At 40.0% G+C, this 19,105-nt stretch overlaps 1 protein-coding gene across 3 annotated transcripts in view; it reads left to right on the top strand.

The window, feature by feature from the left end:
• The window catches only part of MPPED2 (metallophosphoesterase domain containing 2), a 213,262-nt gene extending 196,524 nt beyond the window's left edge, over positions 1–16,738 (top strand). For all 3 annotated transcript variants that reach the window (XM_026850830.1, XM_026850831.1, XM_026850832.1), the window contains 3 exons: positions 10,032–10,147; positions 12,803–12,916; positions 16,517–16,738. In XM_026850830.1, coding sequence (XP_026706631.1) covers positions 10,032–10,147; positions 12,803–12,916; positions 16,517–16,635 — 349 coding nt within the window. In that variant the 3' untranslated portion in view covers positions 16,636–16,738. The remainder of the gene's footprint in view (positions 1–10,031; positions 10,148–12,802; positions 12,917–16,516) is intronic.
• The last annotated feature ends 2,367 nt before the right edge of the window (positions 16,739–19,105 follow it).

Here is a 19,105-nt window from a genome sequence, read left to right on the forward strand (position 1 = left end):
CATTTCTTCAAGTTATTTGTTGTGCTCCTTGTCACAGGCAGAGCACAGGAGTTAAATATATTTTTATACCTGTATACACACACACACACGTATGTGTGCGTTCTATGCATGTAATATCGGGTATAGGATTTTTGTACGTGTGAACTTTGTTTGCATACAAGTGTCCTGAAGTTTCCTGAGCTGAGAAGGAGGTGTGATACGTGTTTGCCCCTTTCCCCAGATGATTTCCACCCCCCCCCTGTTTCTTGGTTGACAGAATTTGACAAAGTAACAATGTGTTTTGGATGAAGATTAGACAGGAGTTGCTAACTGTCCTTTCCTGCAGACTCCAAAGTAGGATCACAGTTTTCAGTAAAGGTGAAACTTTGAGTAGTCCACATGGTAAATTTCTGCACAATGCAAAGGCTGTAGTAAATGAAGAAAATTAAGCAAATCTGCATATTTTTAAAAGAAATGATATTTTCTAAAACTTCGAATTAAATAGTAAACCAGTATTATCTGTTAAAGTCTGGCCATGATATTTTACACTGTACCTAAATACGAAATAAGTGTGTATTGTGACACTGGAAACTCTTTTGATTGTTTAGGCTGGTTTCATCTGGTTAGTGAGGGTAAGTGACTTTACATCCAGCTTCAAGAATAAGCTGAAACGGAAGATAGCACAGACTTCAAACAAACAAGAAATGCTGGGAGTATCCTGTGGCCTAATTATAACCAACTGTTTCCATTCTTTTCTGTAAATTTTCAGAAGATTATGTTAGGAGTTCCTACAATTACATACTGTGGGCTGTGTGTGCATGGAAGATTAATATATGTGAACCTTGTTTGGTTTTCCTACCATGCATTCTGGAAAGTTTCAGTTTCTTCTTGAAGAATGCTAAGCAGCATTTTGAGTAAAACATAAATAAAAATAGTGATGGTATTTATAGATAAACAGCACCATCTGGCAATAAGCAATCTCAGTGTCTTGATTTTAAATCATTGGAGTAGATAAGAACAATTGACTTACTGTTAAAGACTAATAGTGAAAATCACGGAGTGCAGCATTCTGTGTCTACCATCTGATTCACGTTAAGCAAGTTATTTAGGCATATATTCTGGCAAATTTATTCTTGGTGCAGTCAACTTGGTTTTGACACAGTACCTCTATAAAGAGTGCTCTTATCTAGACTGTTCTGAGGCTGTATTAATTATTACTTGCAAGATACTTGAAAAGAGTTTTTTGAAAGCCTTCCAGTTCCTGTGATTGTGGTGTAGGTTTGTGCTTTGTGGTTTTTTAATTTTCAGAAACAACAAACTGGTTTGTTAACTCTGGAAATTAGATCATGAAAATCAAGGGCAACTCAGACATCCAGAACATAAGGGCACAAAGACCGGAATCTTTTCTTCTTGATGCCATGTCCTAGAGCATAGAAGTGTGTTTATATGGAAAACTCTAAAGCAAGACAAATACAAGAGCTAAATTTGGCTCTGATGTAAGCCCACCGTTCAAGAGACTTTATAACTTAGAGTCCTTTCTAGGTGTGCACTAACTGTAGTTTACTGTGAGAGATTGAGTATTTGTGTTGGATTTCACTCCTAAGGTGGCCAAAAACACAGATGTGATATCTAGTAAGTATTCCTGTAAGCATAAAACAGCAAGTCTCTTGTTTTCAGAGCATTATCTTCAGACAACAGAGTGAGAAAATGTGGCTACCTTTCCGGGAGCCCAGCTATTGCTTTTTCCTCCATCCTCTGTGGCTGTGTTTCGCGCCATGACTTATAGAAGTAATGACATCATCTCATGTTCTCCCCCATTTGTTGGTCAGGATTCAAAGTGGTAGGGCCTGCAAGAACTGGAGGTGGTATGAGGACTGATGGGTGGGTGTCTGGGGAGGACGTGGCCCCTCTGGAGAGCAGGGAACTGGTACGTTGGCTCAGCGACTCCTCAGGAGCCAAAACTAACCCTCTGGGGGAAGACCCACCTTTCATGTTGGTGTCATTAAGTTACATATATGAAGAGCAGTACGGGATGCAGATTTAAAGTTACATCAAGGTGCTGAAATTGCATAAGAGTATATATCTGTAATTCCTCTGGTTTGTGGCTTCGGCGTTTATTAATGAATAAGGGATGGTATTCTCTGACCAACATAGCCTATTTAAGGAACTACAGAAACTCTAGTGATGCTAAAGAATTCTGCTTTAAGTAGCATTCAAAGCCACAAAGTTTCTAGAGGCTGTTTCTTAGAAGCAAGAAACAAGTTCACCAATAGAACAGGCAGGCATAACTTCTTTGGAGTGTTCTATTTGTTATACCAATCTATATCTGGCAACATCCGTGTCACAGTTCACTGGAATGTCGCCTGCTTGTTTGAAAGGCAGCCATCTCAGTATTTTCCAAATGCTACTTTTAGAAAGATATTAAAATACTCAACAGAAGCTACTGGGTGTAATTACACCTGTACAGAATTTTGGTTTTTACATGTCAAACAGACATGCTACCCTGGTGAATCAAAAATAAGCATAAATAAGTAATGTATTGAGAGAGGAGTCATTACTTTTTTTTGCTTTTTGCTCTACTTTAATTTGTGTTGCCATTGCAGAAATAGGGCTACTAGTAAAACCCACTCTCAGATCTACCTGGGGTGGAAGCTTTGCCAGTTCACATTTCCTGCATGGATAATAAGAGGCATGTAGAAAATTCATTTAAGATTTAATACATCTAGCGTATTATGATCATGTTCACCAGGGGAAACCAAGCATCCAAGCATCATTCTGTAACATGCACATATGTTGAGCAAAATTGAATCAAAACTTCAGCCAGGTGCATTTTCCTTCTGTTCCCTCATTCCCTCTGGCCTGCCCCTCAGAGTGGGCAGTTTATGTTGTGATGGGCTTCAGGACCAGGGAGCTCCTTTCTCTAGACAGATATTCTGTGATTCTCTGTGTTTCTACAAAGACCACAAAATTCTACAATAACAATTTGAGGCATTCAGGCTCTTTTCAATACTGCAGAATCCTTTCAGCACTTCAAGGGGCGCACGTACCCTGCACAGGGGTGCAGTATAGGAATGAAGGGGACAATGTGCCCACGCTGGAACGAGAAGTGGTTCTGCAAATCAGTCCAGTGTGGTACTTCATAGCCTGACACAGTGCTCCCATCACCAAGCGGGGAAATGCAGTGTACTTAATGTACAGACCAGCTGAGGCTGGTGCTAGCTTAGGCAAGGTCTATCCTTCAAGCCATCCTCAACTATATGCAGCACAGAAATATCTAAGGTCTAATACTTGCTTCTATTAGTAGGCCTTTGTAATTCTGTTCTTTTTAAAAAGTAGAATGAAATTAGCCCTTGAGTCAAGTTTGAATTATTTTCATATTTTTTGGATATTAAAATATCTCCCAGATCTCATTAAGTAAAGCCCTAAATAAAATAGTTGCAATACAGTTAGGGATTGGAAAACCTCAGAAGGTTTGGAGAAAATTTCCTCTTTGATGAGCAATTCAGATACTTAAGCAAAGGTTGTCTGAGTCATAAACTTTAGAAATTCATCTACTCCCTTCCTCTCCTTTCCAGTATCCACTGGCTTCTTGGTGTCATCCCCTCATCTACCTCCTTTTATATTCTTTTCCCTGTCCTCAGGGGGCCCTGTGCTCTGTGTCCTGCTGTCCTCCATGTCCTGTGATCCTCGTGACATTGCTGGCATTTTAACCTGCTGTCGTCTGCTCCTTTGGCCTCAAGTTTCTTAAACCCTGACATTCATTGTTTTTATGTGTTTTTTACACAGCTTCCTTCAATTGTTTTTTGTTAGGGTTTGTTTGTTTTTTGTTTTTTGTTTTTTTTTAAAACAGGTCTTCCCTACAGAAGACAAGTTGTGGTCTTAAATACTCTGTGATGCTCTGGTATTATTAACACAAAACATGTGAACTGAGCAGACATTTTATGTTCCTGCTCCAAAATGCGTCACTAACCATTCAAGACATGGGATAGAAGATGCCAGTGGTTGTTATGGGCCACCAGAGAAACCAGAAACTACATTTAGATTTGGGAACCAGAGCTCAGTTACCTGCCAGTAAAAGTTGAGGCAGCCTGGAGGCAGGAAAGGCAGAGATGTGCAGAGAGCAAGAGAGGGGAAAACTACAAGATGCAGGAGGGAATTCTTTTCACATAGTTTTCCAGCCGTATGGGCTTAGGCTAAAGCTGCATTTACCTCCTGTATGTGCCCCTGTTTTAGGTGATAATCTGGTCCAGATCAGCACATCCATGGGTCAAGGTCCTAGCATTTTCCTTCTTACCCGTCAGAGATTCAAGCACGGGTCTCTGTGAAGAGTCTAAGCTAAAACCTCCATTGACCAGTTTGTGCAACCTGAGGTAGAAATCAAGAATATGTTGGTGCAAGGAGTATACCAGGTCACACTAGCATGTGGTGATGAGGTGGTTGCTGCAACTTTTCATCGTAGAGGACTGCTTCATAGAGAAAAGTCACTGTGTGGACTCTCCCTCCAAACACAGTGGATGTGGGTGATTGTGTTTCTTAAAGGTTTTGTCATTTAGACATATCTAAGTTGAAAGAGAGAGGTAAAACCTGAAGAAAAAAAAATAGCAGCTGTCAAGGCTTCAGGTTTTTTTAAGATTAAGATTTTTTAAAAACAGCAGAAGTATGTTATAAAGACTTCCTGACTGCTGTGCAGGTCGGTAATAAGGAGATACATAGAGTAACATGGCTAACATAATCACAGTACTGGTAACCCACTTTCGTGAGAGCTTCAGCCGTTTAAAGATGCAGGGTAAGCAAAACCCCAAGGAACCAGACCCAGTGATGCTTCTTTCAGTTGTATATTATTGTCCTTACTTTCTAAATGGGACACTGAGGCGTAGCAGGTGAATGCTAGCGGGAATGAAATACAGCCCGAGCCACCAGACTCTGCCTTTTACTGATATCACAACATTGCGTATAATGAGCACGTTTAGGAAATCATTTAGCCTTTAAGATTTCCTGATTGTTGTTGCATTAGGAAAAATCATTTGAATATTCACTATAAGAGCGAGCTAAAAAAAAAAAAAAAGTTTTTGCAGCACAGAAGGCAAGTTTTAGAGCCTTTACAGAAGCTCTTATCTTGTAAAATTGGTTCCTTAATACATTGTGCACTTGCTCTACTCAGCCTTTTGTTTCCACGATTACACACGCTCTCCTTCTTCCCCTTCTCCCTCGCCCCACGATCCCTTTTTGTGTATTCCCACTAGGCACACTCTATGCATTGACTGAATGGAGACGGGCACGTGTGTGCTGCTCTGCCCTGGCAAACGTTTGTGCTCTGCGTTCGGGGCGCAGGGAGGAGGATTGAAAGGCTTTTCTTTTCGGTGCACAAAGGTCACTTTTTTTTTTTTTCTTCCCCCTTTGCAGTTTGTTCTCTGCTAGTCCACTGCACTGCTGCAGCTTTCGTCTAGGACTGTAGGAAATACTTTGGGGACATGTTTGTAGGCTAGTCCTGCAGCTGAACAAGTCTAGGAGTGCACATCAGTGTCCTGTCCCACAGTTTTTGTTCTCCTAATGGAACTGCCTCTCCCCCTCTTGAGCCAGGTCTATGTGTTCAATTTGAATGCTGACAAAAAATAAAGAGCTTGTCATTATTATTGTTAGTTGCACAGAAGTGCTTCCTGCTACAATGGCTTTTTGACACCCCCTCAGCTGTTAATGTTGTGCAAGGAAACAGACTGAGATTTTTGCCTCCTGTGCATTTACTGGTTTAAGGGCAAAATTGAAGCTTTCCTAAAAGTCTAGGTAGCCTTAAGAATGAATGAATACGCAGGATTAAAAACCCATGAGATAACTTTTTTTTTTTTCCTAACTCTTTTTAGAAGAAACTATTGAAATAAATGGATTTACTGATAGAGGTAAAAGGAAAACCTGAATCGAGAAGTTCTTATTGTACATTTACCTTTTGAGTTGCTGAACTCTGAGGATCAGGTGATTAAATTCATGAGCCAGAGAAGAGATGAAACTAGGCAGTAGGAGATAACCATCCCTTAAAAGTGTTAAAGTTCCAGAAGGAGCTGAAATTCCTGGATCATCTGGATGAACTTGGCCACGGCCTTGTGTTTCCTGTTTCACCACGCGACAGTCTTGTCTCTGAAGCCTATGCACCAAAGAGCGGTGGTGATTTTGTGTCATAAAATAATGCTTCATCCCTGTGGGGTTTTTTAATGTATAGTAAACCAACAAAACCATGCAAAGGTACTTGGGAGAAGGGAGATCCGATCACCCGCTGAAGAGGCAGCTCTCTGCTGTTAAAAGCAGATGGATTCCTGTGTCTTGTCAGAGGCTTCTCCCAGTGCACCTGCAAAAGGAGGGTGACTCCTGTTGCAATGCTCAAGATCCCCTCCTTCTTGGTATTATGTCAGGTGATGTCTGTGTCTCTTGCAGCACAAGGTGTGAAAATAACGTGCAGCCCACTGCGTAAGCCTCCTTTGAATGGCAGGAAATGTAACTTCCAAAATGCCAGGTGGAGGGGGATCTGTGGGGATTCCTGCATAGAAATGAAGAACCGAAGAGAGTAACGGTGGGCCAGGTGTCTGCCTTTTATGAGGATATTCCCTGTGTCACATCTGGTGCCAGCATAACTGCTATCCCTAAATGCTAAGGAAGCTTTGCAGTCAGGGCAGGGCTGAGCTGTCAGGTGAGCCGGGGATCGAGAATTATCGTGACGGTTGGATGACACATGAAGGATGCTGTGAGGAGCAGCGTGGTTCTGACAAGCGGAGGCTCAATTAGGTTCTCCCAGACACGGGCTGACACGCTGGGCAAGCGGGACCCACGTCACACCGAGTGTCGGGTATGAGGAAGTGTTCTGGTCCGTCGGACGTAAAATGACAAAGTCATTTGTAACCTCTCATTACTAATCCCTGTGGTTTTTACGTCTACGCCTCCCTTGTGGCGGTATTCAACAGCTGACAGCTTTCTTTTCTTGCCAGCTACTTAAAAATTAAGTATACTATTAATGGGTTTAGGAGTTAACTGAAATTTTTTACTTAGAGCTTCATAGGAAAGAAAAATAGGTCAGACCTTAAATATAGTTACTAATGACTAAGTAGCCTTTACTAATTATTTGCACCTGATTGCAGCTTACCACAAGTGGGTGCAGCCAAAGTTCATTATAGACATTTCTCCCTAGGTACGATGTGGTTTCTCCCAGTAAGTAATCTGCTTAAGAATATGTTGCAGAAGGCATGTAACTACACACACAATTTTTTCCCTCTAATTTAGAAGACATGAGCGACTCTATTTAACTCCTACGTATGCAAAAAAGGGGCACTAACAGGAGTAAAATATCCCTATCTGATTGATACCCCTTGGTAGGATGCTGCCTAACCTACAGGGCAGGCTTTGTCTTTCCTGCACACATTTAAAGTTTGCTGGGGGTAAACAGCTATTCATCTGTCCACTCACGGGATTCACAGTACATCAACTCCATTTTGTCTGCACTGCAACACAGCACAGTGCAAACATCGGGTGACCTGCCTTGTGATCTCATCTAAACCTGAATCTGCCGTAAAGTTGTTTTTTCTTCTTGGTGGGGTTCTGAACACGTCTTCTTTCCTCTTGACTGTCTGGCGAGGCCTGAGCCACCTCAGAAATGCAGGGACTCGCAGTTTGCCCGGTCAGGGCGCAGTACTCTCGTTGAATATGCAGTGCAGGTTTGTGTTTTAAATGCCTGAAACCTAATTTTGTAATCCAGGTGTTCTTCCAGTCATGCCTGCTCTTCTCCTCGATACATTCATTTTGTATGAAAATATTTAGTGTATTAAAGAAATACTTGACCATCTTTTTTTGTGCACATGCTGCATAATGAGGAAGGTTTTTCGAAAGTTTTCTTCTAAGTGGATTCCCATGTGGTGCCTGTTAGTCACAGCTAATTACAGAGGCTGGTGAATGAAGAATATATTGGAGCTCAGGTTCCCCTCCTCCTCCTCCTCCTCCCCCAGTGCTTCAGAAGAAAATAAAATAAAAATCCTGCAGACAAATCCAGGTTTTCCTCTGGTTGTAGTCTCCAAAGAGCTCCAGAGAGATCACAGATGTGGTTTCACGTTTCAGGTTTAACTATGGTGTAATAACTACAGTATTATCTGCAGGAGAAATGCAAGTGGGGAAAGAATCATTAATTGACAGTGAAAAGTTCAACCTGTGTGCTCTGTGTTTGTGTTTTTAAGCAGCTGAATGTTTAGCCAAACCATATTTTTAACTTTTAACTGCAGCCCTAAAGGTTACAATAATCTTGATATGTTAAAACCTGGCAGCGTTATAGGAAAGGAAATTTTGGTACTTGTTTCAGTAAGGTCAGTCATAGAAAAGCAGAAACACTTGTGATTTAGTTAAAGCTAAGACACATGCTTCAGTTTTAATTCAGTTGCATACAACCCTCCTGTGAGGTACACTGACCTTACTTTACAACATAGGAACTTTTTTTCATGTTTCAGTGGGTGCAGAATAAGCCAGTAGTGAGAGGTGAAGTTTCATTGCTAGGCACATGAGGAATCCGTAGCTCACATCAAATGTTTAACTAACAGTTAAATAACCCATCTCTTGTTAGCATTCATCCAGCATCCAGGGAATCTGCTAGATTGAATGAGCTCCTATGTGGGTGTAGTATCATATATATAATATAGAACTATATATATATATATATATATATATATATATATATATAAAACTACATAGAACTACCTTCATTGGTCAAATTATTGTCTCTGGAAAACAAAATGCTTTCATTACAAAAAATAAAAATTAGAGATGTAAACACATCAGGAAATTCCCACTTAAATGCATATTTGAGGCTGAAAAAGTGCCTGATTTAGAGGGTACTGGAGGCAGTTTACATAATGCAGTTATGTAGGACTCTCAATGCACTCTCTCTCTTCTTAACAGGTATGTTTTTCTTTAAGCTTGGTCTGTGGTGGTTTTCCCCAGTTTCTGAGTTTTTATTGTCAAAACTGCAGTACACAGAAGACTGCAGGAGTAGCTTGAACTCTCAGACAGATGTCCCCAAATGACTGGGGCTAGGACAGGAGCATCCTATGTAGAAAATCAAGGCTAAATCTGTTGCCTGAGCTCTAGGAAATGCACACATGGATGAAAACAAAATTTGTACAGTACTAACAGCTGTATAAAAAGTTGTTAGTTAACAGGTGTAAATATTATAGTGTCTCTTCAGAACAATTGCTCTGTGTACCCTGGTAAGGAGAGGCTTTATTATAATACCAGAATTACTCAGTTTGGCTGTTAAGCGTTGACAGAGTACTTCGAGAAGGTCTGCGTTTCATCACTATGTGCTGGGGTTGATGGATGAACCAGTGCCAGAACAGCACCGTGCTATGGTGGAGGAGGCTGGGCATCTCAGTTCTCCTTTAAAAATACTGAACGAATTTTAAATCCCAAGATCTCTTTAAGAAGTCATTGTGAGGCTAAACACTGTGTGATCAAGACCTCTGGGAGGCTCAGGAGTTCAAAGCCAAGTTAAGTGACAGTGTCCTGATACTCAAAGTGCTGAAAGGATCAAGTTTGAGTTTGGTGAAATACTGTAGTGCAGATGGTGCTTATAACCACTGCATCGTACAGTCTGACTGTCGAGCTGTTACCCACTAGCTGCCCTGTGTTGTGAGAAAGGGACTCCTGCCTCCAAATCGAGATTTTTTTGCTTGTTTTGGTAGGTAATATAAGGAAGGAGTTCTTATGTTTGAGCATCCCCAAACTTTTAAAGAAAACTTCAGATTTAGACTGCGTCGTTTTAATGTTTTTCTCTTTCTCTATAGTGAGTAAACACCCTCAGGGCTGAATACTCTTGAAGTACAAAAAGAGCATCAGATACTAATCTAAATTCAAATGTATAGATTAGTGTATGTATGTATTTGAACCAATTTATTTTAGAAGCTTCCCCTTCCAAAAGGCTGTCTGCTTGTAATCTCTAAAGCACAGAAACTGGTTTAGTTCTGAAAAATTGGAGAACGGAAAAGATTTTTATTTTACACTAATGCAGTTCATCTTATTTTCCTCCCAAGGACACCATGGTTTAATGGATGGGGCTTTAACCTACCCAGAGGTCAGTCTTTGCTAGACAAGTGGAACCTAATTCCTGAGGGAATTGATATACTAATGACACATGGACCTCCCCTTGGTAAGTGAAACAAGCTGTCTGTTATTTTTTGCATGAGATATTTACTTTCAAAATAAACAAAATTAATAATGCTATAAGATGTACCGTAATCTCACCCTAACTCAAAACTATGAATTAAAAAGCCTTTTTGGAAGAAGTGTAAAGTGATGATTAGGTTTAGCAGGTCTGTTGAGCTTCCAGGTGTTTTCTTAATAAAAACTAAATTTTTTTGTTGAACTTAAGCTAGGTGGGATCAAGTATCTGACTCCATAGCCATTATAGTTTGACATTTCATTTAAGAGCAGTAATCATCTGACAGTTTCCAATCTCATACAGTTTTTCAGAGATTGGCTAGAACTTGTAAAACATTTTTCCCCTATAATGACATGTTACCTTGAGATTTTAGTGTATGCAGCCAAGAGTTCAGGAGTATGTAGTCGCATATTCTCCTTGATAATGTCCATGTAAACTTAGAATATGTTAACAGCAGTTTTAGAGGTATTTATTGGCTTATAGCAAATTTGTAAAGGAATAAAATTGTTCTCAGATAATTCTTCCTTACCCAAACTAATAAGAGCAAAAGTCTATGAGTGCATAATTTGGTTTTTCATTAAGTATTTGAAGTTTCCCATCTAGTTAAATTTTGCTTGCCTTGTAAATGTAATTTACTGATCCTCATTTTAGTTTTAAGTTCTAAACTAAGTTCTGATGGTCTCAGAAGGACACTAGGATGGTCATTTGGCAGAGGCGGGAGCACTCAGTTAAGGCATATCTAAGGTCATTAAAGCCCACACTAAAACCACTTGAAAATTCCCACTGTTTTTTCACTATCCTGTAAGATAGTTTTGCATATTTACTGCTTTTCTTTAAGACACGTGGCAAGCAGTCTAGGACCATATTTGAAATATTTCAGTTGGTTTTACAACAACAGAGTATCTGCCTTTTATAAATACGTTTTATCAGGATAAGGAAGTGTGTCAGTCTCTTCTTCATTACTGTTACTGTTAGTAGACTGTGATTTTGTCAGAGTGTTAGTAAGCTCTTGAAATCCAAGGGGTCAGATGATCACATGAAGGCACTGACTTTTCAGATGGTAGTGAATAAAAAAAAAATAAAAATCTCAGAATTTCAAGGTGCTGTTATAAAACAGCACTGAAGTGCTACCAGGCTGGTTTGGTGCTCTCACAGATCTTCTCAGTGACTGCCAAGTCAGGAATTAATGCATGTTTGTTTTGTGCCACAATTAAGTTAAGAGTCAGCAATCTAAGCAGAGCTAAGGAAAAAAAAAAAAAAAAAAAAGTCCAGAAAGCTTTTGGCCAGTGATGTACTTAGCAGTCCTTTTATATCCTGGTTACTGTTTTAATACTACTTAGAGAACGTTGCAAGACTGTCTGTAAATTCTCTTTAATCTTAGTAGAGCTACCAGCGTGCTGCTTTGATAAAACAGTGATACACTGACAGTGGAGCGCACCGGATATTGAAAACCAACGCTTTGAATAGCATCTTTTAATCTTTTTATTTTCCCAAAGAAGCAAAAAACCCCACAAGCATGTTTATAATGTTTCAGGGGTGCTGTTTTAAATGGGTTGCTAATCCATCTGCTCTTTGGTTTCATATAGAAATACTGTGATGCTGCAGACACTAATGAGTGCTTTAATTGAATAAGCATACTTAAATTTTGGTTTTGATAGAGATAATGAAGTTCAATTTCAAAAGATTGGCACCGGTTTTTAACTACAGTCACAGATTAGGTGCTAGTACTGTGCCTAAAAGGAGTCTAGGTCTCAGCCTGCTTGATAACATTGACAAAATGCTGCTTTTTAAATTATGTAAATATTAAGGGAGGTAGAGCTGCAACTGGACTTTTTGTTCTTTCCAAAATTCAGTCAAGTTCACGTCACAGCATGTTTTTACTACCTGGGATAAACTTGGCACAGGGTGTAATTACTCTGAAGTCAGTGGAACGGTGCTACAGTTGGATGTGGCTCCTGATTTCCCTTTTGCTCCTCCTCATTCATCTTGCCCTGCTGATCCATATCAGTGCTAGTCCAGACTTCTGTAATAGCTGATGTCACGTTTTGGGTGTTTCTCTATATAATCCGCAGGACTGGGTGGCAGCGTAGGCAATTAGCAGTAGCTTGTTGGAAGCTATTTTTCTACATTGCTTTTTGTAGGTGGCCGGGGGCTCAGAAGTAACCTGACACTCGCAGACTTGTGTTCCTTTGGAAGCTGTGGGAGACTGTATTTTAAATCTTCGGGGTGGCAGAGGTATCGGGTCGTAGCTCAGCCGATCCTCCTGAGGTGTTTCATTTCTGGAGTAACCACATACCTGGCTTGGGAAAACTGATGTAAGAGCCAGGAGAAAGGGAAGAAAAATCTGCAGCGATGCCGGGAATAAATGTCCCAGGGTTTCAAGGTGGAAGATGAGTTTAAACCTATAGTTTAAAAAACCAAATCACATCCAGAAAAATATTAATGCAGATGGAGGGGAGGAAATCTTGAGGAAGACAAAGTGACAGTGAAACATTTCTTAAAAGCCATTGTGTGCTTTAATGGAGAGGTTATGACTACAGATAATGTAATAAACCTTCTGTGAATTATGACTTCCTGAAAGACTACGTGAAACCTTACCTGAATAGAGAAAATTAATAGTATTGATTTGCATTTTGCCTTCAGGTTTTCGAGACTGGGTTCCAAAGGAGCTGCAGAGAGTGGGTTGTGTGGAACTGTTGAACACGGTGCAGAGGAGAGTAAGGCCCAAACTCCATGTCTTTGGTGGGATTCATGAAGGTAAGGAGCAGCACCACTGCGCTCTTTGATCTCAGGCTGATTTCAGAGAAACTCGTTGTGATGGTGTATTGCAAAGGATGGATAATGGCATTTTGGACTAAAGTAGGGAGGGAGTTGAGGGAAGTGATTGCATGCACAGCACTGCGTAAATTTATGCCAGAATTAAAACAGTTTCAGGAATGTGTGCTACATTTAGCCACCTACATCTTTCACTGTGCAAAGGTTATTCTATACAGGTTATTTGAAAGGAATTCAAATTTTGACAAACTTGGTTAGAGAAACAGATGAGATTTCCAACACTCGGAAGCCAAAATGAAAATTATCTCCATTATTCCAAGCAAAGGAGCCAAGAAAGGTTCCAAAAATAAAAGAAAATCGAAGACAACTTACTGTCCCAGCTCACCTCCCTCAGCATATAAGGAAAAGCAGAAAGGAGGTCATCTTGAGTCAGACATCAGGAGAAAGACTGCTAGAACTCACTTTGCATACATTTCTAAAAGCATCTTGTAATGCAGTTTGTACTCTGTGTGTTACCTTCCAGCAGCCTCATATTTTAGAACAGGTATTTCCCCACTGTCAGTACCAGATCAGTCAGAGTGTGAAGCTTCATAAACAATAAGCTCAGTTTGTGGCAGTGGAAGAGACTAAGAGATTAAATACATTTGGAAGATACTTAAATATTTAATACAATTTTGTAGCTTTCATGTGGCTGAGAGACAAACACTAGGAGTTCTGCCTGAGAGAGTGTAAGACTTTGTGACCCTAGAACTCAGAATTACACATTAAGTGCTTTGTATTGTCCCCCCTGGAGGTTTCTCCATTGACTCTAATCTAGGTTCTCCATAGGCTTACAGATTTGGAGGACTTCATAGAAGAAAAACTAAAAAAAGGACATCTTTCTCAACTAGTGATGTTGGTTTTTCTGAAGCCCTTGTGACTTCATACAATGAGTTTCATGCCTGGTGTCTGTAAATAAAGAGTTTATAATGGAAATACTAGAATGACCTTAAGCATAGTGGCATGAATAGCAATCTTTAATGCACCCAGGAAATGATAGGAATATTGTATAAATATTCAACCTTGCACATGAAAAATAAGTGAACACAGCAAGATCTCCAGCTAAAACATGTAAATTGTCTACAGCCTTTGTAGGCACACTGGATGATAAAACTTATAGTTGTAATAGAGTTAAGTAATGGGAGAGGAAGTTATTTTAATGTGCAAGGTCATTATTATGAGAAAGAACAGAGGAACCGCGTGCAACAACTTACATTTAAATCTCACAGGAAAGGTGGCAGCACATATTAAAAGTGAATGTTCAAATAAATTCTTACAAGAATACTAACAAGAAAGTTAAAATCCTGTTTAGTACTTATGCAGAAGACATAAGAACAGCTTGTTTCGGTATAGAAAGAAATAGCCAAGTGTAAAGAGCATTATCTTACAGTGCAATTAATTCTCCTCCAGCTCCAGCCGAGATGAACATGCACCACATTCCATTAAATCAACAGAGGCTGTACACACATTTTGGTGATGCAGGGTTTTTTTCCTGGTTGATAAGCAAGAACAACCACAAACAAGTTTTTTCCCACCATGAGGTGATCTAAATCAAAATTGCCAGTCTAAATAAATAAAGTAATACGCACGGACAGTGCAGCAATTCTGAAGTGATTATTCTTTCTGATAGACACTGTGGGTAGCTGTATTTATCTTAGCTTTCAGACAGCAGTGATCTGTACTGTATCATAATGGTTTAAAAGAAAAACATTTTTCCCCTGTGGGTTTGCGATGGGAAGTTCTCTTCCCCCGTGAAACTGGTTGTGGGTTTTTTTTGAAGTATATTTGGTGCTAAAGTCTTGCTAGATTTTTTTTTCCTAGCTTCTTTGTTAGCTTTTTGTGGATGGCAGCTGAAAACAATGGCAGAGCTTACTCTCAGCTTGTGCACTGGTGGAACTGGAGCCCCTATATCCTTATCCTTGAGAGAATGGCTGTAAGAGGAGAGCTTCTGCCTTTTCAGTATCTCTGTGCTTCTGTTATCGTTCGTTTTCTCACATCACATTTGCTGAACGAAGGCTCAGGTATGACTCAATTCATGGGTTGCTGTAATTTGCTCCACTTGCCCCAAATTACTGGAGTGCACAACCCTCCGTTACGTCCTATTCCTGTGTGGCAAGTGGGAGTGAAGAGAGAGGCCAGCAGAGAAACAGCACCCTCTGAACAAGAATCACAGAATCATTCAGGTTGGAAAAGACCCTTGGGATCACTGAGTCCAACCATCAGCCCAACTCTACAAAGTTCTCCCCTACAGCACATCCCCCAACAGCTCATCTAAACAACCCTTAAACACACCCAGGGATGGTGACTCCACCCCTCCCTGGGCAGCCTATTCCACTCTGACCACTCTTTCTGTGAAAAATTTTTCCTAATGTCCAGTCTGAACCTCTCCTGTTTCAGTTAAAGCCATTCCCTCTTGTTCTGTCACTAATTCCCTGTGAGAAGAGACCAGCACCAACCTCTGCACAATGCCCTTTCAGGGAGCTGTAGAGTGATGAGGTCTCCCCTCAGCCTCCTCTTCCTCAGACTGAACAGTCCCAGCTCCTTCAATCGCTCCTCACAGGATTTGTTCTCCAGGCCGTTCCCCAGCTTTGTTGCCCTCCTCTGCCCTCGCTCCAGCACCTCAATATCCCTCTTGTACTGAGGTGCCCAGAACTGGGCGTTGCTGGCCAGATGTTTAGAAGTTTGAGAACAGCTTTCAGCATTCTGAAACTGATGCCTTAGCGTTACTGAGGAGTCAAGTCCTTGGCATACTGAAAAACCTGTGATTAATACTCGCTGCTTCTTGTTTTTTTGTTTGGGAAATGAGTTCTCAAGATCCCTTCATAATGAAAAGCAGTCATCTCTCTAACCTTCACCTTGATTCTCTGCTCAAGGTAGAGGTCATCCATTGACCTCCAGCGCTCTGTTGGGTTTGTAGCAGGAGATTCCTTTTCTTAGTCACGATTTTCATGGTAGATAACATATGTAAAGTAAATATGTATGTGTGTATATTTTTAACTTGCTAATGAGTTTTGAAGGTTTCACCATCCAGTGTGAACATCAGACCTGTGATGAGGAACTAGATGATAAGGGTTAGCATGGGAAAAGCTTGCTGGGTTGAGTTCATTGACCAGAAAGGGGGTTTTGTAGGTGAAGCCAAAGTTACTTCTAAATCTTTTGCTCCTGACTGGTCTTTTTCTTATGACAGACATTACAGGCACGTTAACTACAGCTCACCAATTAAGTAATTAGAAGAGTACGCGTGTGGTTTTGTCTGTGTTTCTTCTGTATCCAATTGCAACAGAGGATTTCCACAGGGGGGAAAAAGTTTGTACAGAGCCGGAAAACATCCGTTCTTATTTCAAATACAATACGTTGGTTTTTTGTTTGGTTTTTTTTTTTTTTCAATCAGGCTTTTGCGGCGCCTTGCAAGAGCTTGTATTTTGGAGGGATTAATTTAATTTTATTCCAAAGCATTGATTCCACAACAAGCTTTCAGTGCAGCTGCCCACGGGCAGTATTGTTTGTTTATATTACAGTAAGCGTGACACATTCTCCCTACAGGTTATGGCATTATGACAGACGGTTATACAACGTACATCAATGCTTCAACATGTACAGTCAGCTTTCAACCAACCAACCCTCCAATTATATTTGACCTTCCAACCCCTCAAGGATCATGAAGCACTACTGCACATTTGGAACTGGGGAAGGTCTATAAACTGCCATTTTCTAATTATCAAACTTACATTCTGTTACATGTTTATTTGAAAATTGGGGGGAACTGTGGGGTTTTTGTTTTGGGGTGGGTTTTGGGGTTTTTTTGGGTTTTTTGTAAATTGCTGGTACAAAAGAAACAAGAAAAGTTAGAGGTTGTGCTTTTTGGAAATGCAGCATTCATTTTAAATTGATAAAGCATTGTGAATTTGTAAAATGAATTTTGTTTTTCAATAAATTTGCCATTGTAAATTGTTATAGTGTTCTCAAAAGGACAGCCAAGCTTTCTTTTAATAAGTGAGAGACCTTATTTTAATATTATATTATAAGCTAAAAAATAGGCAGCATTTAAAAACACCCAAATTTGCACAACTTATGTTACTGTCGGGGTTTTTTAAGTGTCTTCTTTTCCTTAGGTCTAAATGTTAGCTTCTCATCTCCATTTATATCCCTTTTTTTTAGTAGCACAAGCAATATTTTGGGGTCCATTTACCTCTTGATACGTGTGCATGTACTGAAACTTGTTTCTGTTCACAGTAGAGTGCAGCAAGGGGAGAATAGACTTCTCAGTTGTTTGTCTCTCTGCTTTATACGTTAAAGACTGATATAGATAGCCACAGCCTGTATGTGATATCTACCTTTATTGTTTGTTTTTAAATTATTTTAGCTTTAAAAGACTGGGGGTGAAAGCTGCAAAGAGCAGGTATTTCATGCAGTAAAAAAAAAAATGTAAATGCGGACTCCTTTTAAATATGAATTTATATATATATGTATTTTTTGTGCATTATAACTAAGGTAGGATTTAATATTGCCAGTATAGCATCTGCAAAATTATGCTGTACAGCACATCTAAATTATGAAGGATGTGACACATTTTCCAAGTGCTCAAGGCCTTCAAGAGCCCGAGTTAAATCTTTGTCGTAGTTCAGGCATGTATAGAGTCAAATGGATACAATCAAGCCTAACTAAAATAAGGCTTAGTTGTCCTTTATATTTAAATATTCTTCTTGTCTTTTGATTTCCTTTTTCTTATTTTGCACTGTGTGTAAATGCAATCTCGCTAGCACAAAATATTGTTGCAGATAGTTATTTCTGTTCTACCACTGTAAATGCTATTGAGCTTTGTTCTGTTTTATGTTACCTTGTTAATGGAATTTAGAAAAGCAGTTGTTTCTTTAAATTTATTGTGATATTATATCTAGCGGCCTTTATATGCAAATAAAATTGCAAGATTTTTAAATACGTGGTTTAAGGGAATTTTGCATTTTTCTGTGACATTAAGAATTGGGGGGGGGGGGCTCTCAATGAATTTTTATTGCTTACCGTTCATAGGATGTCAGTTGGGTCAATAAAGCACTCAGACTTTTCCTTCCGTTTCTCTGCCATCCATCTTTCCATCCCTTTTAGACAGAAGAGATTCCGTCTTCTGATATTATAATTCAGTGCAACTAAGTTGGGGCAGTTAAGCCTTGTAGGATGCTATTCCAGATGACATGAGGAAAAATTGATTCGGCAGTAACCTTTGTACTTCCTCACTTGGTCATTAGTACTGAGCTGCAGGTGCCTTATGCTCATGCACTATGAGTTAAGAAATGAATAGTCATAGATGAAATACATCACTTTTTATCGGGATCTCTGCTCTGTTTTCAGGCTCCAGCAGGATCCACCACTGGCAAAAGAGTCACAGGGGACTGTGGTTCAGTGTATGCCGGCAGGACCTGCTGGTATTGCTGCAATACAGTTAACTGTGTAATAACAGAATCTTGTTCCAAAATAGAAGATCTGGCTGTGAAATTACGGTTTCAAAGGTGAGAAGTTAAGGCACTGTTTTCATGAATCTGCATCTGCAGTAAGATGAATCAAGACCCGGAGAGCCGCAGAGTATTCCCATTTATCTCGGTGGGTTGTTAACTTTTGACATTGCTGTGATACAAAGGGTAGAGACAACAAATTGTAGGCTCTTACAGCAGAGTGCTACTTACAGGACTGCTGCTTGTGTATTTTGATGCAATGCGTGTTACACGTAACTGTGGAGTTAGGCTGAAATTTTCAGATTTATAAGGCTGCTATACCAAAGTCTTTATCTGGGAAAGAAGCTGATGTACCTCTTAAATCTAGTTTTTCTTTTGTGTGTGGGATTTCTTGTCAGGTTTCCTTATGGAATAGACAGGCACCTTCACTCTTTAATGATATCTGTCCTCCTTTGCTTGCAGTGCTGGTAATTTTCTCAGTTGAGCCAAAAGGAAGAAAATAATTTTCCACTTCAGGTATGTGCCTCTAAGTGAAAACTGGGTTATTCCTAAAGCAAAAATTTTAAGCCAGGAGCTTTGTTCCAGCGTTTGAGCAGCCTGAAGCCTTCTGGCAGCAGATGGAGACAGATGAGTAAAGGCTGGCCTGAGTTCAGCCACAAGTCTGCCTTGGGTAAGGCTGGTAGTG

The sequence above is a fragment of the Athene cunicularia genome, assembly GCF_003259725.1.
Source record: "Athene cunicularia isolate RWA chromosome 5 unlocalized genomic scaffold, athCun1 chr5_part3, whole genome shotgun sequence".
NCBI classification, from domain to species: domain Eukaryota; kingdom Metazoa; phylum Chordata; class Aves; order Strigiformes; family Strigidae; genus Athene; species Athene cunicularia.